Source organism: Euprymna scolopes, chromosome 2, assembly GCF_053919585.1.
Source record: "Euprymna scolopes isolate OS-2025 chromosome 2, ASM5391958v1, whole genome shotgun sequence".
Classification (NCBI taxonomy): domain Eukaryota; kingdom Metazoa; phylum Mollusca; class Cephalopoda; order Sepiida; family Sepiolidae; genus Euprymna; species Euprymna scolopes.
Window position 1 is genome coordinate 126417620 of NC_136483.1, and position 26018 is coordinate 126443637.

The following is a 26018-nucleotide window of genomic DNA, read 5'->3' on the forward strand; positions in this document are numbered from 1 at the left end:
TTTCACATATAAAGTATATAGATGATAATATTTGAAAGGTTGGGTTAGATTTTTTATGAAAAACAGCATTATTTTACCAATAAAGAGGCAGCTAATTTAAAGAAAAAGAAAAATTAACAAAGGTTTTACTTAATTCCACCCCCCCAAGTTAAAACACACCCTCTCAAAAGATTAAAAAAAATAAAACAAAAAAAATATAATTACCTTAGTTAGAATAGGAGAAAAAAAAAAAAAAAAAAAAAAAAAAAAAAAAAAAAAAAAAGACAATTTTTGTTTTTAAATACTGTCTTTATTTCCTGCATTTCTAGTCAATGGACAAAGAGTCCTATGATTAAAAAAAAAAAAAAAAAAGTACAGTGTTTCTTGCTTTATTTTATTTTTTTGCTCAAAATAACAAATAAAAATCTGCCACTTGTCCAGAACTTCCTCTTCCATGATAAAACGAAAAAGAAAAATTTATATGATGTATATACCCATTATAGAAAGAAAATATACACCAAAAAAAATAATGTAATTGATGAAGTAGTTTTCTATTTTAAATGAAAAAGAAAAAAATCCTTTTTAAATAAATTTTTTTCCTGATACCCCATGTTAAGAATGGTTTTTTAATATCTTGTGTTTGGACTTTTTTTGGGGTTATCTCCTTTCTTCCTTCAGACTGTTTTCAAGATGGCATCACAAAAATCTCCCTATAGTTTAGCCATAAAAGCTACCTGATCAATTTAGGTGATTTTTTTTTTGTGTGTACAATATTGTTTTTCTGTCACAGGTACGTACATCATACAGTTTTTTGTTTTTCCATGGATGTTCTGGCCAAACACCAAAAATTCATATCATCATGTACATAAGGGAATGCACTCGAAGAACTTAAAGTCACATGATTCATTAAAAGATTAAAAATATTGGAAAAACTGAAGGCATTTAAATTTTTCTTAATTCAGGAAAATTGAGAACAGTGATAGTGGGGGAGAGGATAAGTTAAAACATTTTAACAATAGATCTTTAATAGTCCTAATGAAAGATTAACAGTGCAGGGAATGAGTAAAGAGAACAACTAAAAGGGTATGTTAGAAAACGAACCTGGTTCATTTAAAGTAGCAAAGCTAGACAGATATACATCTTTCAGGAACATTTTGAAATTCAGCCACATCTCCAGTAAAAAGGCAATTTGAAGAATTATTTTAAGAAAAATTCTTCAAATAAAAATAAAGTTGATTTAATTTTGATTTTCTAGAATTACCTAACAATTTTTGCTCTGCTGTAATAGTGTACGGCCTCCTTGAAATAGGGGAGGGGAGCAGAAGGTGCTGCATATCAAACACCAAAGCATCTGCGAGAGAAGGGGGGAATAGACTAGATTTAATCTAAGGACATCACAAGATGAGCGGCGATCAAACAAGTATGAACAAGCATGTCAAAAGCCTAATGATTTGGACTAGCTGGTAAAGCTACTGAGATGGACAGAAAAGAAAAAATCTAAAAACAAAAAAAATTGGATTGTAGATGGAGAAGGGTGTCACAGAAAAGAGGGAGTAAAGACGAGGCTGCATAAATTATATCAACAATTAGAGACACCTTAGGTTTCAAAGATGACAACAGCAACAATGCTCTCTTGCCACCTGGAGGAGGAGAGGAAGAAAGAAACAGCACCAGCATAATTCCTTATTGTTCTTCATCCATGTTAGCATGTGTGACTTTGGAAAAGTCAAAATCATCTCCTGTGGCCCGTTTGAAGATGTCCAAGACGTCAATGCAAGTGGTCTCAAAATGGGTTGTGGCATCATATGATTTAGAGATAAATATCTGAAGGAAAAAAAATTATACAAATAATATCATTTTATGGCATATCAATCGATTTGAGGTCATTTAATGACAAAAAATTAGTGAATTGATAAATAAAAAATGTAATGGTCTTTTCAAAAGATTTAATAAGCAAACAAGATTGTCATGGCCAAGGGAGGATATCACAAGATCAAAGGAAATAAGCTAAAGAAAATAAAGCCAAAGTTAAAAACAAACCCAATTTAATTTGGATAATCCAACTATCCCACAAAAGGGGACACGAATTGAGTGCAAAACCTGGTTAGCTCTGTTAGCATTCTTCCACAGATGAGAGCACCTAGACAATAGATCCAATGGTGGATGGCTGGGTTATTTAACCAGCATATCAACCTTTGTGGGTCATTTAATGCCGAGGAGGTTATTTTGTTATGTTTGTTTGTTGTTTATTAGGTAATTTGATTTTGCTGGAAAGGTTGTTTGGTTGTATTTTGTTTGTTATTTGAGTTTTAGGTTTTTCTGAAGTGGTTATTTGCTTATGTTTGTTTGTTGTTTATTAGGGTTTTAGATCTTGTTATATAATCTTGTTTCTCTTAGGAATTTCAGGATATTGCCGGGGTCCATTCTGTGAAAAAGATCTTTTAGACTACCTTCACGGTAGTACATCATTCGTATCTGCTGGAAATCCACGCAGTCTATCAGGATATGTTTCATCATGTAAAGCTCATGACATGACACACAGAATATCTTTTAACAGATACGAGAGAGTGATCCTGGTGTGTCCTATTTGAAGTCTTGTCATTACTGTTTCTCTTCCTGCCTTCTCCCAGCTAGAGGTCCCGCTCTCCATTCTTTTCCCCGAGGTTGGGCTTCACCTGCTGAAGCTTGTTATTCTTGCAGGCATTCCATGACTCCTCCCACCTTAGTGGTTTGTAATCAGTGTGAGGTACTTTTGTATTGCTGATATTCATTTTTAAAGATTTTTTGCTGCTGTATCAGCTTTTTCGTTGCCTTTGAGTCCTATGTGGCTGGGAATCCAGCAGAATACGATGTAAGTGTTTTTGGAGAGGGAGATGTAAAGTGAATACTGGCAAATGGAGGTTGTATTCCGAATTGCAGCGAAGTTCGTTGGAGCAGACTGAAATAAAGGGATTCACTAACGACACAAAACAGGATATAGAAAAAAGTATTAATTAGTAAAACAATAAAATTTACAAGTTTTGCAAAACTTATTGTGTTTGCGGCTTTAGAGAAAGTCCAACTATAAAGTTCTTTTACGTCTAAAGAATTAGACGGCTCTTGTAATGTTCGTATAGGCACAAAATTTTAGGAGAGGAATTTTCCTACCTGTTGCTTCATGGACGAGCTGTGGTTAAAAGAGGAAGAGACTATTGTTCTAAAAGCGAAGCCGATAAACGGGGGTCCCTGATTGGTTAATTAGACAGACCCTATTTTTAGATTATTAGTGTATTAAAGGGAGGTAAGTGGGAATGATAAACCCCCTTTTTTTATAGGTGATTTTTCCAGGTGGTTTATGATTACGGGGTTGTTCAAGTTTTTGTTATATAATGACGTTAAGACTGAAAGTGAATCAGATAATATTAAATATTTGTTTGACTTGTTTTTTTGGATGATGTCTAAAGCTAGGTCTATGGCTGTTGATTCAGCACTAAAAATTGAGCAGTTGTCTGGGAGACGTTTTTGTAGTATAATGTTGTTAGATATGGCTGCACTTCCAGCTTTGCTTAGTTCTTTGGAGCCATCTGTGTAGATGTGTGTCCAGTTTTGATATTGTTCTAATATATTATTGAAGTTGTTAGGGGACGTGTGTTGGATTTAGAAGATTTTGTTACATTCTTGAGTTTTAAATTTATCGATGGCTGTTTAATTAGCCAATTGGTTTAAGGGAAACCTGGATTTCTGTGATATCTATTTGGGCTTCTGTACAGAGTAGGCTGTATGGTTTGATATTTTCTCTCCCATTGAAGAAGCTTGTGTGTTGTGGGTGGAAAACAATTGTTTGCAGGGTTTGATGGACATGATGAGAGTTTTAAGCAGTATTGAAGGGCTAGTTTTTTTCCTTCTAAGTGTCAGTGGAGGTTCGTTAGTGTATAGGCTTTCCACTGGTGAAGTGGTGAAGTTTCCGAGAGCCAGTCTTAAACCTTGGTGGTGTACTGTGTTTAGTTCTTTTATATATGATTCTCTGGTTGCCCCATATATGAAGCATCCATAATCCAGCTTGGATCTTATTAAGGAACGGTATAGTTTAAGTAGTGTGGTTCTGTCAGCACCCCAGTCAGTGTGGGCTAGGACTTTGATCAGTTTAATGACCTTGTGACATTTTGTTTTTAGATTTTTTATGTGAGGTATGAAGGTCAGTTTCCTGTCATATATTAAACCCAGGTACTTGTGTTGTTCAATGACAGGGATGATATTGTTATCCAGTTTTAGGATGGGATCATGAGGAGTTCTTTGGAGTTTACAGAAATGGACGTATTTTGTTTTTTCTTTTGAGAAGTTAAAACCATTTTCTGTGGCCCATTCGTTTATTTTATTTAGACAAAGTTGCAGTTTTCGTTCAGCTGTGGTTATGTATTTTGATCGGTAGCAGATAAGTCGTCCACGTATAGGGCACAGTTAGTACCAGGGTTTATGTTTTCAATGATTTTATTTATTTTATGTTGAAAAGCGAGACGGATAAGATGCTACCCTGAGATACCCCCATTTCTTGTTCTTTTTGGGCTGAGAGTGTGTTGCCTTAGAAGTGTCTATTATTTAAGAGATTGCAAATGAATTCTGGCATTCTGCCTCTAAATCCAAGTTCATACACGTCTTTTTTAATGCCATATTTCCAAGTAGTGTCATATGCTTTTTCTAGGTCGAAAAACATTGTTATTAGGTGTTCTTTCCTGGCAAAAGCTTCTCTGATGAATATTTCCAATCTGATTAGGTGGTCGATGAGGCTTCTATTTTTTCTGAAGCCTGATTGATATTCTGTTATGAGGTTTTTGCTTTTAAGATACCATGTTAGTCTTTCACTGACCATCCTTTCGAAGGTCTTGCATACGCAGCTAGTGAGGGCAATGGGTCGGTAATTTGTTGGATCTGAATGGTCTCTTTTTGGTTTAGGTATTGGAATTACTATGGCTTCTTTCCAGTTTTTGAGGATGTTATTGTTCATCCATATGTCGTTGTATATTTGTAAAAGGTAGTTGAGAGATGGTTCTGGTAGGTTTTTTAGAAATTGATAGTGAATTTCGTCAGGGCCTACTGCTGTATCATGAGATCTTTGAATTGCCTCTTTTAGTTCTGTTCTGTTGAATGGTTGGTTGTAATGTTCTTCGTTTTTTGATTTGAAGTTAATTCTTTTCTCTGTTCTGTTTTAAGGTTTGGAATTTCTTTGATGAGGAGTTTATGGAGAATTGTTCAGCTAGTTTGTTTGCAATATTTTCTTTGTTAGTAATTTTTATGTTATTGCAAGTAAGATTGGGTCTTTGTTTCTCCCAGATTTTTTTTTTTTTTTCTTTACAAGCTGCTCACTACTTATCAAGGCCCGGAAGCCACTCAGGGATAAGTACAGTGCGTTAGTGTGGATATTTAAAGTGTTTATTTAAGGGGGCGGTTCATTAGGAATTTGTTTATGTTGGACTTGAAGACATCCAAGTTGTAGTCAGGAGGGAAGCAGGCAGACGGAACAGAGTTCCACAGGCGTGCAGTTCTAAGAAAGAAGCTTTGCTCATGGAATCTACATTTTGATTTAGGCATAGATAAAGAGTGGGGAAGGTTTTTGACAGTGGATTCAGTTAGACGGGTGCTTTTCGTAAAAGATTGGTGAGGGGATGACCAGAGATTGCAGTTCAGACAAGCACCTGCCATGGAAATAACGATAAAACAAAGATAGGCTTGCAATGTCTCTTCTGTGGGAGAGAGGTTGCAGGGAAGAGAAAAAGGGCATCCCCACTAAGCTATGAAGTCTATTTTGTACTCTGTCAAGGCAGATAGGCTGTTTTTAGCAGCTCCTGCCCAGATATGGCAGCAGTATTCCATCCTTGGACGCACTTGGCTTTTATATAGATAGAGAATTGCATCAGTAGTGAGATATCTTCTGGAGCGGTAGAAGAATCCTACCATCTTTCCAGCGACCTTGGCAACAGATTTGATGTATGTGTTCCATTTCAGATCATGAGTGATGGTCAAGCCCAGAAGCTTTCAAAACATGGGGCTTCTCCTAGACGAGAGCCATCCATTTCAATTGATGCCAGATGAGGATCAGAGCGTTGATGATGTAAAGATAGGAGTTTGGTTTTAGATGCATTAAAAGGTAACCGGCCAAGTCTTCCCCACTGAACCACTCGTTCGAGATCAGAGGAGAGAGAATCAGAGAGAGCTTTGTCATTTACAGCCTTTGATGTGTTGCCGTAGATGTTCGTGTCATCAGCATAGATGTCAACGAATGATTTAAGTATGTGTTTAGGGAGATCATTGATGTAGATCAGGAAGAGAGTTGGGCCCAGGATGGACCCTTGAGGGACTCCAGCAATAATACTGCAGGCCTCTGATTTTTGTCCATCAACCACTACTCTTATGAGCCTATCAGAGAGAAATGATTTAATGATAGAGAGGATATTTCCAGTTATACTGTAGCTGGAGATCTTGAGAAGTAGGCCTTTATGCCATACCTTGTCGAAGGCCTTTGATATGTCAAGAGCAATTGCCCTGGAAAGGAGGCCTTTGTCAAGAGATTCACTAACCCTATGAGATATAACCGTTAGCACATCTGCGGTAGATCTTGCAGCACGGAAACCATATTGCGTGTCACTAAGAAGGTTATTTCTGCTGAGGTGGTTGACCACTTCCCTATGAATTCCAGCAACTTACTCATGACACACAGGAGACTTATTGGTCTATACTGAGAGGGAGATGACATCACCTCAGTTCTTAAATACAGGGCATACTGATGAGGTTTTCCAGGGTGTTGGAAAGCATTTCTCCTTAAGGCATCGTTTAAACAGTTTCTCAAGTATGGGAGCAAGTTCTGGTTGAAATTTTTTAACACTATAATTGGGATGCCGTCAGGGCCAGTAGCTTTACAGGAATCAAGGTTCTTGATTAGCTTGGCGACCTCATGCACAGATATTTGTAGCGTATTCTGTGTTATAGGAGGAAATATGGGGAGTTGATGGCCTTCGTTGCATAGGGTAGAATTAGCTGCAAAGTTCTTGGCAAATACTTTGGCCTTGTCTGAAGCTGACGAGATGACCTCTGGTCCGTTGATAATGGTTGGGATAGAACGCACACTTCTGTTCAGGATCCTATTTGTTATTTGCCAAAACTGGTGGGAACCAAGCCGATGATCAGCTACTTTGGATTTAACAGACTGGGCATATAGCTCTCTTGTATTTTTTATTACTCTTTTACAGTGGCTGCTGGCAGTCCTGAAAGCAGCTTTAGTCTCAGTGCATCTATTATGTTGGTAGCTATGGAAAAAGTGATTTCTGTGTGCGATGGCAGCAGCACATTCTGGGGAGAACCATGGCTGGCTTGTAGGTTTTTGTTGGAATTTTTTTTAGATGGTATGAATCGGTCTATGCCTACAATTAACCATTTGGTCAGGTCTGATACTATAGAGGACACATCCTTTTTAAACATGGAATGCAGAGGTAGATCAGATATAAATGTACGGAAGCTATCCCAGTTAGCCATGGAGTATCGGTATACAGTACGGTGGAGGGGTACGTCTGGGGACTTATTACATTTCATTTTTATCTTAACTGATACGACGGAGTGGTCGGAGGATCCTAAAGGAGAAAGAACGGAACATGAACAGGGGAAGTTGAGAGAAAAGGGTCTAGGAGGCTTGCATATTGACCTGCAGTATCGGGCACATGGGTGGGCTCGCGAACAATCTGAGTGAGGTCATAAGCAATGGCAAAATCGGTCAGGCATTCCATGTTATGGACGTTGAAGTGTGGATGTTAGCCAGGGGGTGTGCAGACAGGATATCGTCTATTTTCTCAGATATGCCCTTAAAGATAGTAACTCCGCTGTTGTGGGGCCGATAGAGGGCAAATATAAATGCAGTGGTGTAAGCAAGTGCAACTCGGAAGCACATAAGCTAAATTAGATATTTTCCTTACCATCTCCCATACTTTTTTGATTTTGGTGTTCTCATTTATTTTTGATACAAAGTTTTTCCAGGTGTTCCTTTTTGCTTCTTTGATAATTTTTCTTGCTTTTGCTCTGCTGTTTTTAAATTGATCTACGTTTTCCTTAGTTGGATTCTTTTTAAATTTTCTTAGTTTGGCACGTCGCATTCTCACTGCTTCCTGGCATTCTTTGTTATACCATGGTTTGTTGACTTTTGTACGAGGAGAACTTTTTGGTATGTTTTCTTTTGCAATGGAAAAGAGTGTATTGTTGAAATATATTATGTGATCCTCAGTCTGGATGTTTGCTTCTGGTATCAGTCTAGATTTGCAGGAGTTTGGGAATTTTTCCCAGTTTGCCTTTTTTAAATTCCAATGGGAGGGTTTGTCGTCTGGTTCTGGGTTTTTGTTTTCTAGTATAATTGGGTAGTGGTCGCTTCCGCATGTCTCATCATGTATTTTCCAGTTGTAGTCCATAAATAGAGTTGGGTCGCAAATTGCTAAATCAATAGCTGAGAGAGTGCCTCTTGCTGTGTGTAGATATGCATTTTCTTTGGTGTTGAGTAGGCATAATTGATTTTGCTTAAGTAGCGTTTCGATTATTTTACCACGTTTGTCATTTCTTGTACTACCCCATAGTTTGTCGTGGCCGTTTAGGTCCCCCATTAGTATGAATGGTTTTGGTAGTTGTTGGATTAGGGCATTTAGTTCAGTTTCTTTTATTCTTTCACTTGGTGGGATGTATAGTGAAAAGAATGTTATTGTTTTATGGAATGTTGCGGTCATTGCAACAGCTTGCATGTTTGTTTTTAGGTTTATTTCACTGTGTGGGATGTTTTTGTTTATAAGTAGTGATGATCCTCCTGTAGCTATGTTTGAATTCTTGTTTATGTAGTTATATGAGCAGTAGTGTTTTATATTAATTGTATTATCTTCTTTTAGGTGGGTTTCTTGTAGAGCAATTATAGCAGGGCAGAAAGTTTTTATAAGGAGTAATATTTCTTCAAAGTTGGGTTTTGTTCCTCTTATGTTCCATTGAATTATTTTATGAGCCATGGTTTGTCTTTTTCTGGTTTTGGACTGTTGATGTTTATGTCTACATCCATAGTTTTGATGTTTGCTTAGGTGTTTCGGGTTCCAGATCGCGAATGGGGTCGTGGTGGGTGGTGGGGTCCTGATCTAGGGGTTAACCGGGATCTGTTTATTTTGCTTTTATTGGTAACGGTCTTGTGGGGTTCTTTTGGGGTCTGTTTATTTTTTATTTTTTCTGTCGTAGGGGTTGTTTCTTTGGATGCTGTTGTTTGGAGTTTAATAGGTTTTTGTGGTAGAGTTTTAGTTTGGGGACTTTGTTTTATTTCGGTTATATTCTTTAAAAAATCTTTACTTTCTGTGATGGTTTGTTTCATGTTTTTTTTTTAAGTCTTCTATTTGTTCTCTCATTTCGTCGAGTAATTTCATGAATACTTCAATTTGGGTGTTTGTTTTTGCTGTATTATTTGGTTCAAGGTTAGGCTGTGTATTTCTTTTTGTTATCTCAGAGTATTTTGTGTTTTCTGCTAGTTTACGGGCTTCTTGGAAACTTATGTTTTTGGTGTATTTTATTCGGAGTTTCTTTTTTTTTTTTTTTTCCATTCCTCTGAGTTTGCGCTATGATTTTGATGGCAATTGACGCATTTTGGTGCGTTTTAGCAATCAGTATGTGTTTCTTTGTCTCCGCATCTCATGCAAGTTGGTGGTCATGTACATCGATCTTTATGGTGCCTGTATCGTTGACAATTGTGACACCTGAATGGGCTTGGTATGTAAATTTCAGTGTTTATTTTTTCATATCCTATTTTTACGTTGTTAGGTATTTGAGGAGTATCAAATGTTACTATGTAAGTGTTTGTGTCTATGATTTCGCCGGATCTTGTTTTTATCTGAATTCTTTTGATATCAATGACGTTTTGATTTTTAAGATTATTTTTTGTTTCTTCTAAGAGACACAGGGTTAGTTCGGGGCACCTGATTACACCTTTGCTAGTGTTTAATGTTCTGTGGGGGTAGGTTTTTATTTTTCGATCATCGAAAAGTTTTCATTTGTAAATTTCAATTGCTTGTTTCTGGTTTGTTATTTCGATTAACAGTGCCATTTTTTTGTTTTTTTTACAGTTTCTGATTTGATTCCTTTTGATAGTATTCTTTCTATTTTGAAAGGAGACATTTTTGTTACCTGTTCTCCTTCAATTGTTTCTATTACAAAAAATCTCGGGAAGGTTTATTTTTTATTTCAATTTCTGAGTCTGAGCTAGTCAGATCAGAAACTTCTGAATGACTTCTTTTTTGAGGCTTATAGTGGGCCATTTTTGTAGTTCGTAATTTTTCTTCTCTCGTACTCCCCACCCACCCCGGAGCCCTATATGGGAAGTGTTGGGGGGGGGGGGCATTCGCCCCAACAGCAACAGGGATACACTTGAGGTATACTCACTCATCTTGCTGGTGGACCTAAGCACCTGTAGTTCGTCCATTTTTACTAAAAAAAAATTTTTTTTTTTTTTTCAAAAGCCTCTTTTTAGTAATATTTGTTTTCAGCCGTGATAAGTACATTTGACCAGCGAGTTGATTGACCCATGAGCCACCACTTTCTAAATCTGTTTATTGTAAAAAGGTGGGGAGTGCGAGTGGATTTTCTTGTTATGTTAGTCAGGTTTAGAGCTTGACGTGACCAGCCGATTGATTGGATCGGGCCAGTCCAACCGCCCGTCTAGCCCAGTACAAGGCCAAAGTGGAGTGTTGCAACCGATACCTTTGTTTTCCCTAGGTATCAGTTACTCAGCCACCAGGATCCCTTTCCTAGGCATTACGGGTTGCCACCCAGAGCCAACAGGTGGCCACATTGAGAGGTTTTTACTCTCTGCAGGGGGGCAGTCGGTGTATTCTTATGCCCCACTGACGGGGTTGGGTAGTAGGGATAGAGAAAGAAAGGAGCGTGGAAAGGGGGGGGCTGTTGTTTTTGTTTTTATTTTTGCAGAACATAATAAAGTTTTACAAAGGAGAATAGAAAACAAAAACAGAAAATCGATGTAGGTGCATTTCGTCTCAGGAAGCCAATAAACAGCCTGATCTGATAGCACCAGTCCAATGGTGGCCTTTTAAGATTGTTTAATAAATGTTAAAAATACTATGCTAATAATTGTATACTATTAGTTGCACACAAGACATTTTACTGATAGCCTCAGGAGAGTAACAAAATAAGTCAATCATGTAGGCCCATGTGCTTAAGTGACGTTCAAAAAATAATGTAAATACAACCTACAATTTTTTATAGTTTAAAACCAATTGGTAAAATAGTCTTGTCCAAAATGTTTGGCCAATTTTGTGATGGAGGTTGTTATGTTGGCTTTTGTTTTGTGATGTTTGGATTTTGGGAGATCATATATTGTCCAGTGCTCACGATAATCAAATGATGCTATCAATCTCTGCTACTCTGGGTAGATACAGCCTAGGCAGACACTGGTTTCTGTATGTTATTTTGTACAGTGTCAACATTTTTACAGATTTTCCTTACGCAGCACACATATTGACTGCCAATTGTTTCTCTCATCTTGGCATGCTGAATTGAATCATTCTCTTCTATGCCAAGGCATTTGTATTTTTGCTGTATTTTTGATGTCAGTCGAGTTGTATGTTTTGCATTTGGACCCAGCTCTGATGCAGCACTAATCAGATTTGTCAAAACCAAACTTTATTCCAATATCTCTGGAGAAGTTATATGCAACCTGCAAGAGTCAACTTAAGTCAGCATCTGAGTTAGCATAATGCTTGAGGTCATATATGAAGAGCAAATGATTGACTCTTTTGTTTGGGTCTTGCTGACAGCCTTGGTTCAGATGTACACCAGTTTTTATTGAGTAATTTGTTTAACAAGTCTGTCATCAGGCCAAAGAATAAAGATAGAAAGATTCTTCTGATCTTGATGTTAGGAATTTTTACTGTTCCATTAGTCATGATTGCCACATTTTTATATTTACAGCCATGGTCGCTTTGATTGCTGGATGGATTTTATATAAATCTAGGCACTTCAGCAGCCATGTGTGAGGCACACTATCATATAGCTTTTGGTAATCAATCCATGCCATACTTAGGTTTCTTTGTCTCTTCTTACAGTCATCAAGGATGATCTAATTGATTAATAACCGGTCCTTAGTGCTTAAACACCTCTTCCTACACTCTACTTGTTTTGTTTTTTTTAAGTATGCTCCAGAGGAGAGGTATTAATAGATGCTGTTAGCAATCAGGCCAGTGAAGAGATTGTAAGTAGTAGTGAGATGGATCTTTTTTAATAGGTATTGTGTTTCACTAGTTTTCGATAAGAGGCTTTTAAAAACCATGTTAGCATGACCTCTATCCTCAATAGTCTGTTAAAGCAACTGCGGTTAGTCATCTAAGCCAAAAATTGGATAGATTGTCTATACCAGGCGTTTTGTAGTTCTGAAAGCCGTTTAGCTTTTGTTTTATCATGCCAAGTATTATCTCTGCTTCAGGCACTTCAGGTTTGTTTTCTTTGCTTCAATCTTCATGTATGTGTATAAAAAATATTAAGATTTTTTAAAAATATTTTTCAATAATCATATCAAAATGTGAAACAGACATGTCATTGATCCAGATCAAAATGCTTCCAAGTGGTTGTTATATTAGTAGATTTGTAGCCAGCTTTTTGGTTTTGACAAAGTGACTATGATTAGGTTTTCTATAGGGCACCTGGTATTCCTTAATATTCACTCATCTAAATACTGATCAGAATAATCGTCCTTTCAGTGATCTTACCTGTCTACCAATACGATTATAGATATAGTTTATTAAATAAACAAATTTGGATGATTTGAGAGAGAATAATCCTAATTCAGTAAGATCCTAATTATGTTATGCAGAACTGTACCAAACGAATATGGTTGAATCAATCAACAGAACAAATGATTAATGTGTTGCTCATCTTTTTCATAAACTAATTATTTTGTTTAAAATGTTATTTTATATTTACTCATTCAGACTTATTCTTGTATAAAAACAATCCTTTAAGTGATTTGGTTTTAAAATGTTTAAATTTCACTTATGTAAGAAAACAAAAAACACTAAAATGAATGCAATAAATAGGATGAAAAAGAGACTTACTTGATTTTGGGAACCATCATCTATTGGCTCTAAAAGGTCACTAACACTAACAAACCTGAAAATAGAAAATAAAATATTAGCAAAAAAATTATTTCTTTTTTTTTCATCTTTGATCAGAAATCTATCCTTTGTGTTAAGGGTAAATCCTGCCAAGGAATAAAAGGCTGAACAACTAATTTTTGACTACTAAATCTGAAACTGTGCAAGTATACCAATTCTGTAGCTATTGGAATATGTCCTTGATATATTCCCAAGAAAAGTTAGACTCCACAGTAGGTAGAACCAGTGAATATTTTTGATAAATTAAAAAACATGAAATGTCTTAGTGGGCAATACAGTATCACAATAAGACCATTGAGAAGGGCATCCAACCTATAAAACTTTTGCTCTAATCAATGAAAGCTCTTCAAAAGTTTTCAAACTTCAGTTTGAATGTTGAAAGCTTGTGAGGAAGGTGAGGAGATATTAAGTTTCTTGCAAAAAGATGTATTGTGTCCAAGCCTAAGGGAAATAAATATGTTAAAATGATCATAAAAAAATTGTGGATATAAACTGTTTTGAATTGGATATGGAAAGTAGATGGTGTACATATTTTTATTGCAGCTAGATAAAGTGATTGATATTAATCAAATTGAAGATGATACATTTTTTCCTCAGCCATATAGGTTTAAGCATCACATTGAGAAATATGTGAAAGATTAGTTTTAGAAAAGGCTTAATGAGAAGAAAATATGGTACTTGTACAGTTTAATCAAGACATTAAAAAATGAAAATATTGAGAAAAAAAAAAAAAAAGAAAAAAAGGTTATATTATACATATCCGTCTGGAACTGAAGACCTCTGGAAAAAAATTTCACTGAATTTTATCAAGTAGTGTTTTTTTTTACAGCAGAAAAACACATTTTTATGCCATCACGTTGAAGGTAGCCATCTTTGAATTTTTTGAAAACTACAGGGAGATAAGCGCCTACACTCCATTCTCATCTTTAATACTGGCTTTTCTTCCTAAAAAATTGAACCTTTTGCTCAATATCATAAATTGTTTTTTCGCTGTAAAAAAAAAAAACAAAAAAAAACAAAAAACACCTACTTGATGAAATAAAGTGAAAATTTTTTTTTCTTGGAGAACTTCATTCCATAGCAGATATGTACACTATAACCTTTTTTCCTCGATATTTTCATTTTTTCATCTCTTTAAACCGTAAAAGTACCGAAAATACTTGTGGTAGGAGATCTGAATGGTCATGTGGGAATGGCCTTGGGTGTTTTTGAACATGTTCATGAAGGAAATGAATATGGTGACAGGAATACAAGAGGAAAAGTATCTTAAAATTTAGTTTTGTTAGACACATTTGTTACCAATAGTGTTTTTTTGTTCAACGAGAAAATTTTGTTAGGTGTGAATCAAATTGGGACCTCAGCACAAAACTACTCAGAACTACATAACTATAAATGTTTTTCAAAATGTACAAAGTTTATAAAATGTAAAAAAATATTTACTTTTGTTTGATACTGCCAAGGAGGTTCAAACCAATGGTAAGTTCTTCTTCAGGTTTATCAGTCTCTACTGTTGTACTGACAATCGCCAAGAAAAAGTTTTTTGCAGCTACATTATGAGCATGAGATACACAGCATATATAAATATCTGAAACAGAGAATAGAGCCATCAGAGATATGCATCAGTTCCATTTGGGTTTAAAGAATGAATTTTAACTAATCAATCTTTTTAAAAATCACTTCCAAACATTCAAAAAATCAAGAGAATCAAACATCCTTTAAAGGTAATACCAACACTCAAATGCATCCATGATGTGTATTTGTAGCATCTCTCGTTTTCTCTGTCATTAAAAATTATTTATGGAAGAAGTGACCCCAGAATGGAGAAGAGAGGGTAGAGGATTAGCTACAACACTGAATTTGATCTCTGAAAAATAAAGGCAATACATTCAAAAGTCCAATCAAACAAAAAAGGAACACACTATTCCCCAACTTAACTCTTCATAATTAGAGAAGATGTAGCCTTTAAATTAAGATGGATTTTTATGGTTGGCTGGTTGTTTTTGTTTTACGGCATATCAACCTTTTTCAGGTTATTTAATGCTGAATCTAGTTATTTTGAGGAGCAACTTTTAATGGAGTATATATATATATATATATTTTTTTTTTTTAGTCGGATTCTATTTAGCCCATAGTTGGGACCCTAACAGGTACTACCACTCCGGGTCAGAGTGGACCTGGGAGCAATGGCAATTAAAGGGTGGCTCCACAAGACCTGCAAGCTGGGGCCTCACCATCAGATATAGTTTTAGGTCATATCCAGGACCGTTGTATAAAGGGTTCTTTTTAAATTTTTTTATAAAGGCCAATTTTTTTTAAGATATGGTGTGGGGATTGTTTAATATTGTTTTCTTTGTAGAATCGATTTCTTACTGCTCCAAAATCAGTACATTCAATTAATATGTTTGATTGTGAGTGGTGTTTGACAAGGTATACAGATGGGTTGGCTTTCTTGTTTTTAGGAGATATGAGTGGGTTAAGTGAGTATGGCCTATTTTTATTCTTGTTAGTTTGACTTCTTTTCTGTTTAGTTTCGTATTTTGTTCTTGTTTTTTGGCATGATTTTGTGAAGTTTATTGTTAGGGTGTTCATTCCAGTAGGTTTGCCATTTCTCTGTTGTATATGCGTTGATACGTCTTTTTAGATCTATGTATGGAATTTTAAAATTTGCATCGATTGGGAGATTTAAGGCGTTTTTCGCTGCAGAATCTGCTAATTCATTACCTACCGGAATGGCTCGGTATCCAGCAGAAAATGATTTCTTTTTTACTGTTTAGTTCAGTTAATTTTTGGAGTAATTTTGCGATTAGGGGGTTGTCAATTTTTTATTTTTAATTGCTTTTAGAGTAGATTGGGAGTCTGAAAGGATTATAAATTTTTTTTTTTTTTTGTTATTGGAGGCGAGTTTGAGAACTAGGATTAGAGCATGTATTTCAGCACTGAAGATTGAGGTTTCTTTTGGTTTGGAGGTTTGATTGTTTTTTTGATTGATTTATTGAGTATTGCTGCACTGGCTGTTGCGTTATTTTGTTTAGACCCATCTGTATAGATGTGTGTGTGGTCTGAATACTTTTCTTTGATTTTATCGAGATCATCATGATAAGTTATTGGGTGAGTATGTTTCTTTTCATATTTACTTAAACTTAAGTCGATGTTAGGGGATACGATTTTCCAGGGAGGGGTTTTGAGTAGGACAGTTTCATGAATTTTAGTTATGGGTAGACTTGCTTCTTTGGAAATCGATTTTATTCCAAGTCCAAGGTTTTGATTACGTTTTCTTTTTGGTCGAAAAGGTGTTTACGGTTTGGATTTAAAGTGCTATTGTGTGCTGGGTTTGTGGGGTTGGCTGTAAGTTTTGTGAAGTATTTTAGACCAAGGTTTTGATTTCTGAGCATTGGAGGAGTTTCATGTGCTTCTGCATACAGGCTTTCTACAGGGGAGGTTGGAAATGCTCCTAGTGCTAGTCTTAGTCCGGAGTGGCATATTGTGTTTTTAGATATGACTTTCTGGTGGATTGATATATGAAGCTACTATAATCTATTTTTGATCTAATTAAGTTTGAGTAGTGTGTTCTTGTCAGCTCCCCAATCTGTATGGGCAATGACTCGTAGGAGTTATAATGCTTTATTACATTTGGTTTTGATGTGTGGAATGAAATTTAGTTTTTTGTCAAAAATGATTCCCAGGTGCTGGTGTTCATTTACGACTGGAATTTTTTCACCTTCAATCTGTAAGGCTGTGTCAGGGTGGAGTTTGCGTTGGTTACAGAAATGGATGCATTTTGTTTTAGTTTTGGAGAATTTGAAACCATTTTTAGTTACCCATTTATTAATTTTATTTGTTATGTTGTAGTTTTCTTTCAATAGTGTGAGTGTATTTAGATCTGTAGCTGATTGAGCAGTCATCTACATATAAGGAGCTATGTATATCAGGAGAGAGTTCTTTTATAATGTTATTGATTTTTATGTTAAAGATAGTTGTTGATAATATGCTGCCTTGCGGCACTCCTTGATTTTGTGGGTCTGATAAAGTTGAGTCTATGCGAACTTGGAAAGATCTGTCTGTTAGGAAGTTTTTTATGAATTCAGTTTTTTGAAGTTTTTTATGAATTCAGTTTTTTGAAGTTTTTTATGAATTCAGTTTTTTGAAGTTTTTTATGAATTCAGTTTTTTGAAGTTTTTTATGAATTCAGTTTTTTGAAGTTTTTTATGAATTCAGTTTTTTGAAGTTTTTTATGAATTCAGTTTTTTGAAGTTTTGTTTTTCGAGTTTTAGCTCTTTGGTGTTTGCATTCTATTAAGTTGTTCGTTGTGGGTTGTTTTTTAAATTTTCTTAAGGCTGCCTTTCTCTGTCTAATGGCCGTTTTACATTCTGGATTGAACCATGGTTTGTTTTGTTTTTCCAGAAGGAGAATTTTTGGGTATGCATTTTTTGGCTATTATTATGAGTACTTCCATGAATTCTTCTATTGTTTGGATTTGATGTTCTGTTAATTTTAGTGAACAAAGTTCTTTAAATTCGGCCCAGTTGGCTTTGTTTGTGTTCTACCTGAGTATGTGGTTTTGGATGGAGTTACTGTAATTGATTATAATAGGGAAGTGATCACTTCCACAGGGTTATTCGTAAGTGCTCCATGTATAATCCAAGAAGCTTGATGGATCACACATGGTAAGATCAATGGCACTAGTTGATCTGTTTGTTGGATTTAAGTATGTGGGATTTTTTTGATTGAGAAGGCACAAGTTATTTTTGTTAATTAATTGTTCAATTTTGTTTCCTTTTGAGTTTGTGACTTCACATCCTCATAACGTACTGTGGCAGTTAAAGTCTCCTAGAAGAATGAATGGTGAAGGTAGTTTTTTTTTTATTAAATTTTCTAGTTCATTTTCATTTATTGGTTCATGAGGAGGGAGGTATATTGAGCAGATTGTGATTGTTTTGTATAACGTGACTTGAGTTGTAATTGCTTGGAGATTTGTTTTGACAGAGAAATTGCTTTGAGGTATGTTATTCCTTACAAGAATTGAGGTGCCTCCATTAATGGTTATTGTTTTGTAGGAAGGTTTCTTATAAGCAAACAATGGCTGGGTTGAAGAGCGAGATAAGTATAAGAAGTTCATTATAGTTAGATCTTATTCTACGACAATTCCATTGGATAATTTGTTGTTTTATTTCTATCCATGAGGCTATTTAGTTTTCCTTTATTTCCATCTCTTTAGAAGTAGAGGATTTATCTTTTGTTGGAGTTTGTGTCTTTGGTGAAGTGTTTTGCTGGGTGTTTTCTTTTTTTTTGTTTGGATCTGGACGTCGATCTGGATTTTGCTTGAGATGTTGCCGTTTTGGCTTCTTGTTCATTTTTTCCCTCTTCATTACTTGTGTTTGGTTTCTTTTTTTTATCTAGGGTGTTTTCGGTTTCCATTTTTTCTAGAATTTGGAATCTATTTTGAGTGTCTATTGTTTGGCTTTCTTCTTTTCTGGAACGTTCTTTATTTGCTGTTTTATCATTGCTTTTTATTAATTTCTGATGGTTGTTTTCTTGGTTTCTGTGATAATTTTTTTAATGGTTCTGTTGTGGATGGAATATTATTTTCTTTGTTTGGATTTGTTATTTCTATTTTGTTTCCCAGATTTGAGTATTTTTCTTTTAGGCTATTTTGAAATTCTGGCCATTCTTTAATATTTAATGTAATCAGTTTGTTTATCAGCTCCCTATATTGATCATGTATTTCATTATGTTGGCATGGTTTAGTTGTCTTTTTTGTTGTCTCAGCATATGTGTTGTCTTTCATGTACATCTCAACTATTTTTCTGGCTTCTGGAAAGGTTGTGTTTTTTTTGTACTTTACTTCTATAATTTCTCTTTCTTTTTTATATGTTTTGTATATTTTAGAGAAGACCGGGTGATCTTCTTTGCAGTTAGCGCATTTAACCTCATTTATGCATTTTTCTTTGGTGTAGTCAGGCTCTTTGTTGCCGCATTCTCCACATATTTTTATTCCTTTACAGGCTTCTTTATGATGTCTATATTTTTGGCAATGGAAACATCTTAATGGGGCTGGGATATATTGGTCTACTTTTACATTTAAGTAGCCAATTTTTATTTCCTTAGGTATTTTTGATTTGTTAAACGTTAATATATATGTGTTGGTGGTTATTATTTTATTGTTTCTTTTTATGTTTATGCGGATGTGGTTGATTACTCCTTGTTTTCTAATTCGGTTTTTATTTCTTCTTCAGTTGCTAGCGATAGTTCATTATGGGGAAAGACTTTGCACTTGTACTCATGGAAGTTCTTCATTTTGAGTAGAGATTGAGCATCTCTAAGATTCGTTATCTCAACTAGTAGATTTCCATCTTTTGTTTTTTTTATCATTTTTTGTTTACTTTTTGTGGATAATGTTTTTTCTATTAGGAAAGGCGATAAATTTCCAATTCTTTTTATTTTCGATTAATTCAATAACCAAGAATCATTGGAAGTTTCCTTCGTCTATAGTTGGAGCGGTTTTTCTAGTTTTGAATTTTTGTTCTTCATCTGAACTTGAGAGGTCAGAGTCAGAGGAATGGTTTCTTTTAAGGGTTTTGAGGGGGATGCTTTTGTTTTTATCAGTCATGGATTTGGGGATTTATTTTTCATCAACCACGCTCCCTACCCACCTCGGAGTCCAAAATTGGGGCATACTAAGGGGGAAACCCATTCGCCTTGACCATGTCGGGGCTACATGGAGGATATATACTTTTGGTAAGGAGTTCTCAAGCACTATATTTTCTGTTCAATATGTCCTCAAAAATACATTTGCTCAGATGGAGTGTTGAGTTCTGGTCTTTCCAATTGACTGACCCTTGCCACCGCCTTCTAGCACTTACTTGGTTTGCCTATTTTTTTGTAGTGGGGGAAGAAAAAAAAAAAAAAAAAAAAAAAAAAGAGATGGGAGTACCTTTAAGTTTCGTTCTTTGTTGTGGTAGTTGGTACTTTGGGTGTAAGTGCTAGGGATTGGCGTGACTGGCCGATTGGTCGGATTGGGCCTCTCTGACCGCCCGTCTGGCCGAAGTAATGTGTTGCAGTGCCTAGACTTTTATGCACCCAGGTCTAGGTTAGCTCAATCACCAGGATCATGTCGGGAAACCACGGCTAACTGGTTTCCCATTGAGGGATTTTTACTCTCTGCAGGAGGGCAGTCGGCTTATTCTAGTGCCCTACCAACGGGGTGGGGGGGGGGGAAAGAAAAAAAGGGGGGGGCGACAGGGTTGTTAAGTAGGAAAAGGAAAGGAGAGGGGAAGGGGGTTGTTTTTGTAGAACAAAAACAAGTTTTACAAAAGAGAATAGAAAACAAAAACAGAAAATCGATGTAGGTGCATTTCGTCTCAGGAAGCCAATAGACAGCCTGATCTGGTAGCACAGGGATTTTTATGATTGTTCTACCTTTGGCCAATGATTTGCTTATATACTGGTTTTGTATTACAAAGCTCAGTTCTTAGCAAAGTTTTTTTGTGTTGCATTCTTCCACACAGAGGATAAGTATAATTTTTTTTTTCATATATTTTTTCTCACAATCTTTACAATGAAAAGTAAAATCAACTATGTTAAATCAAACATTATTCTATACTAAATCCATCCTCATTATAAGATTGATAAATACTCTGCCTATCAATAGTTGCTAGGAAAAAAAATTGCAATTCTTATCAATTTGGAAGACATTTTCAAGGAGCAAACGAAAATGTTCCTACAATACTGGTTTCATGCAAAAAAAAAACTTAATTTTACTGTTTTATAAAATTTTAAAACATGGTCCCTCCTTAGATATTGGGAAGGTAAGGGGGGGGGGGTATAATTTTTAGGGCATTTTACCCCACTGGGGGTAGCAAACCAAAATTAAAAAAATATCAGTAAGAAAAACACAAGTTGCAACCTATATAAAGAGAGAGATAAAAAAAAAAAACGGTGTAGATCATAAATTAAGCAATGAAGCTCAGAACAAAGAGGATGAGATAACATTAAACTTAAATCTCCTATATAATATTTTTAGTGTAGAAAGTCCCCTCCGGACCAATGTATTATAGGTTTGCATTAACATGTCACATACTAATTCATTAGGTCTAGGCTATTAGCCACTATCTTATGTAATTTTCGAACACAATTATAGAAACATTAAGTCGTTATAATAAAATGCTATATTGCACCTTAGAAGCAACACCATCACAATTGCGACATCTATAAAGGAAGGAGTCTATTTAGATATTTAGTCAAGGATAAGAGTTAAAGAGTGTACAGTAGTCAATTGGACAATATAGTAATTGTTAGTAATAGAAATTTGGTATACTTGTTAATTTAAGTGGAACGACCCATCAAGAACTTGTTTACATTGGACTTGAAGACAACTATATTGTAGTTAGCTGGAAAGCAGAAGACAGTTCCACAGGTGTGCAGTTAGTTCTAAGAAAGAAGCTTTGTTCATGGAATCTATGTTTAGGTTTAGGCAGGCACAGTAAAGAGTGGGGGAAATTATTGATGGTGGTTTCAGCTAGACGAGTGTTTCTTGTGAAAGTTTGGAGCTCAGATGAGCACTTACCATGAAAATATGCAGAGACAGGCTTGCAACATCTCTTGTGAGAAAGAGGTTGCAGGGAAGAGAAAAGGAGGCTATGACGTCTATTTTGAACTGCCAAGATATGGCAACAATACTTCATCCTTGGATGTACCTGGCTCATATATATATTGAGAATTGCATCAGCAGTGAGATATCTACTGGATCGATAGAAGGATCACACCATTTTTCCAGCAACCTTGGCAATGGATTTAATGTACGTGTTCCATTTCAGATCAGGAGTAAAGATAAAGCCTAGAAGCTTGTCAAAGCATGAAGCCTCCCCAAGACGAGAGCCATTCATTTCAATTGATGCCAGATGGGAATCAGAGCATTGATGATGTAAAGATAGAAGTTTTGTTATAAATACATTAAAAGTAACCAGCCACCTCTTTCCGCATTGTACCACGTGCTCAAGATCAGAGGAGAACTTGGTCATTTACAGATTTGATGTACTACCATAGATCAGCATGTCTATGAATGACACAAGGATGTGATTTGGAAGATCATTGATGTAGATCAGGAAGAGAGTTGAGCTCAGATTGGACCCTTGAGGGACTCCAGCATTAATACTGTGAGCTTATGATTTCTGCCCATCAACCCTTATAACCCTATCAGAGAGAAATGATTTAATAATCAAGACATTTCCAGCTTTACCATAGCTGGAGATCTTGTGAAGTAAACCTTTATGCCACACCTTATCAAAGGCCTTTGATATGCCAAGAGCAACTGCCCTAGAAAGGAAGTCTCCGTCAAGAGATTCGCTAATCCTATAAGATATAATTGAAAGCACATCTGCTGTAGATCTAGCAGAACAGAAACATGTCACTAAGGTAAGAAGGTTGCATGTCACTAAGAAGGTTATTGTTGCTAAGATGGTTGACTACTTCTCTATTTAACAGATTCCAGCAACTTACTCATGACGCACAGTGGCCTGTACTGAAAGGGAGATTAACGATCACCTGGATTCTTAAATACAGGGCATACTGATGAGGTTTTCCAGGGTGATGGGAAGCAATTCTCCTTAAGACAACGCTTAAACAACGCGTAAGTATGGGTGCTAGGTCTGGTTGAAGTTTTTTCAGCACTATAATGGGAATGCTGTCAGAGCTTTACTGGAATCAAGGTTTTTGATTAGCTTGGCAACATCACGTACAGATATTTGTATGTCACATAGCATGTTTTCTGATACAGGAGGAAATACTGGGGGTTGGCGGCCTTCGTCGCAAAGGGTAGCTGCAAAGTTCTTGGCAAAGAGTTTGTCTGATGAGATTACCTCAGGTCCATTGATGATGGTTGGGATAGAGCACAAACCTCTGTTCAGAATTCTGTTTGCTATTTGCCAAAACTGGTGGGAACCAAGCCGCTGCTCAGCTACTTTATACTTCACTGAGTACACAACTCTTTCACGTTCTTTATTACTTTTTTTACAATGGTTGCTGGCAGTCCTGAAAGCTGCTTTAGTCTTAGTACATCTATTACGTTGGAAGCAATGGAAAAAGTGATTTCTAAACACAATGGCAGCAGCACATTCTGGAGAGAACCACAGCTGGCTGTTAGATTTTTGCTGGAATCTTATCGAGAGTTTATCTTCGTTTTTTTGGGTAAATGTTTTACCTTAGTTTCACCTTCACAATTTCCTTTAAAACATAGGTTTTCGACTATGCTGAATGAGACAATCTCTTAACTTTGGCAGACACAAGTAGTTTTCGAGATATGATGCATTATGTAATTCAATGGCTGCTAGGTTTGTATGCACACATGCCCACTCCCAAATTTTTTTTTTTTTTTTTAAATCTTTGCAGTTGGGTATACTGACAACAAACATCAAGGTTTAATTTGGGGCAAGTACTTTGACAACCCCCACCCACTTCATAAAATGGGGTGTTTATTCCGAAAATCGTTCTTACCATGGCGAGGTTGGAGGTGTCTATTCCTTAAGCCGTTCTTAACATGAGGATGGTTCGGGATGTCTATTCTGAAAGCCGTTCTTAACATTAGGACGTTGGGGGTTGGCCACCAACAACAACCATAGTTTGATTGGGGGTGGGGGTGGAGCTTTCATCAAGCAATGCCGGTTAACGAGTCCTGCTAGTTCCATATAAAATCCATATCATTATGAAAGTGGATATTTTCACTATGGAAGAAATTTGTACCCAACAGTTTTGATTAAATGATTGGTTGCAGTGAACACTTACCATTTTTCCGCCCCACTTGGTTTTGTGGAATGATGATCTGACAAGAGAGGGCATTGCTTGTGTTTGGAATAGGATGATCCAAGATGCAGATTGCTCGCACAACCTAAAAAGGAGAGCAAATAGAAAAAGAGAATAAATGGTTACAAATCATCAAGTAGATTACATATCAAGAATTTTCATCCAAATTTAATTGTAATTTTTTTTATTTTTTTTATTTACTTATTTTCAAACTTTGGTAAAAAAAAGAATTGGGGTAAAAAGACGTGATTAACAGTTTGAAAAAAATACAAATTGTTGGAACTTGTATGATGGAAGATCAATTATCAAAACAGTTTAAGAGTTACTAATTCAATAAGAAGGGGACACAAAAAACAGTGAATTTGAAAATGACTTTGAAATAAGATTCTTAATTTATATATTTCATTTGTAATATCACAAAAACAAGGCATTGAAAACTAGAAACACTTAATCTTTGGATTAGTTGGGTTTTTTTAACACAAAAAATACAGAACATTTGCAATGGCAATTTCACATAAACATAAGTTTAAATACAATTCCTACTTATTTACTTTTTGTTTTGGAATAGACAACCATATCTTAATCACTTTGTTTCATCATTCCCCTCCCCTAACCTGTTTTGTTCATGGCTTTTTGCCATTTATCTTCAAAAAATGTGACAAGGGGGTGGGGTTACCCGGTTATTAAACAAAAATGGAAAAAAAAAAAAAAAAAAATGATGCATGCCGACCACAAACTCGCATAACTGAACTAGGTTAGCAAATTCGCCGATTAATAGATTTCCTAATACCAATTTACCAGCAAATTTTGTTGTCATAAATGATACCAAAATTAATTAAATTATATTGTAAACAAAGACAACTCCCTTTTTTGCTTGCCAATGAAAATTTATCAGAGAGAGATATTGTCTAAATCATATCAAATAACAGGCATGATGTGCTGTTGACATGCAGACTTTTACAACTGCACTGAATTTGAGGCAAATAGATATATCTGGAAAATTTTCCTCCTTTCTCTACCTATTGAATTAACATTATTATTTATTACTTTAAATCACTGTCAAAGAAAATTATTACTTCATCTTTTAGTTTTTATGTTGAGGAATTGTACAGTAAATGTGACAATGAGCGAACTCAAAAATAAAATATTCTTCAATATATGTTCAACGTATGTTCTTTATTTTTGGACTCTTGCTACCACTCCATATAGTTTTATTTTTCTGATTTAGATAATGTATATTTTATTGATTCCTTTGTCACTAATTAGAGATCAGACATAATTTTTTACATATTTAAATTACTTAAGTAAATATTGACAACAACCTTCAACCATTATGGCAACGAGTTTCTGCTAAAAGTATTTTAATATCAATTCAAAGATTAAGAATACAACTGCCTGCAAGTTATGTCAAACCATCACATCAAAGGATGGCAAATCAGCAAAACTGTTACAACTACTAATATGTTACATCATTATAGAAAAGTTCATTCAAAAGAACCAAAAGTTTCAGATTAGAAAAGGAAGCACAATTAATATTCAGGGACAGACATGCCAGGAACAAGTGGCAGCAACTACGAACCTCCAGCAAAACATTAAACTACTATAGAATCAATATTGACCAAAAAGAAATTGCAATATTAATGACCACAAGTCACAAAAGATTTGATTTCTCAGAAAAGAAATGATTGCTGTTAATATTCAACCATATTCTGTAACAGCTCACATTGGATTTAATAGACTCATTGCAAAACTGTTCAAATTATAGCATTCCATCAAAAAAGTACTTCACTGCAAAATAATTTGATATATTTACAAAAGTAAAACAAAAATTTGATTGCCTCATGCTGAAATTAACAGCATTTCATGGGATAGACATTTGGACAGATACAACAGATAATGCTCCCTTTATGAGTTTGACAGGTCATTTGGCTTTCAAATGATTTTGAACAGTGCAGAGCTGTGCTTAAGAGTTGTTCCATTCCCTGGTGCACACACAGGTGCAAGAATAAGTGAAGAATTGCACAATGTTCTGGATGCGTATAAAATCTCAAGTTTTCTTAGTCTTGCAGGGTTCAGGAAAAAATATGG

General features: G+C 35.5%; 1 protein-coding gene across 1 annotated transcript in view; it reads right to left on the bottom strand.

Moving 5' to 3' along the window:
- Positions 1–267: 267 nt before the first annotated feature.
- The window catches only part of LOC145295977 (rab GDP dissociation inhibitor alpha-like), a 171077-nt gene continuing 145326 nt past the window's right edge, over positions 268–26018 (bottom strand). The window contains exons 8-11 of the mRNA XM_080141916.1: positions 23913–24015; positions 14577–14721; positions 13077–13131; positions 268–1803 (exon numbers count right to left, since the gene is read on the bottom strand). Coding sequence (XP_079998042.1) covers positions 1663–1803; positions 13077–13131; positions 14577–14721; positions 23913–24015 — 444 coding nt within the window. The 3' untranslated portion in view covers positions 268–1662. The remainder of the gene's footprint in view (positions 1804–13076; positions 13132–14576; positions 14722–23912; positions 24016–26018) is intronic.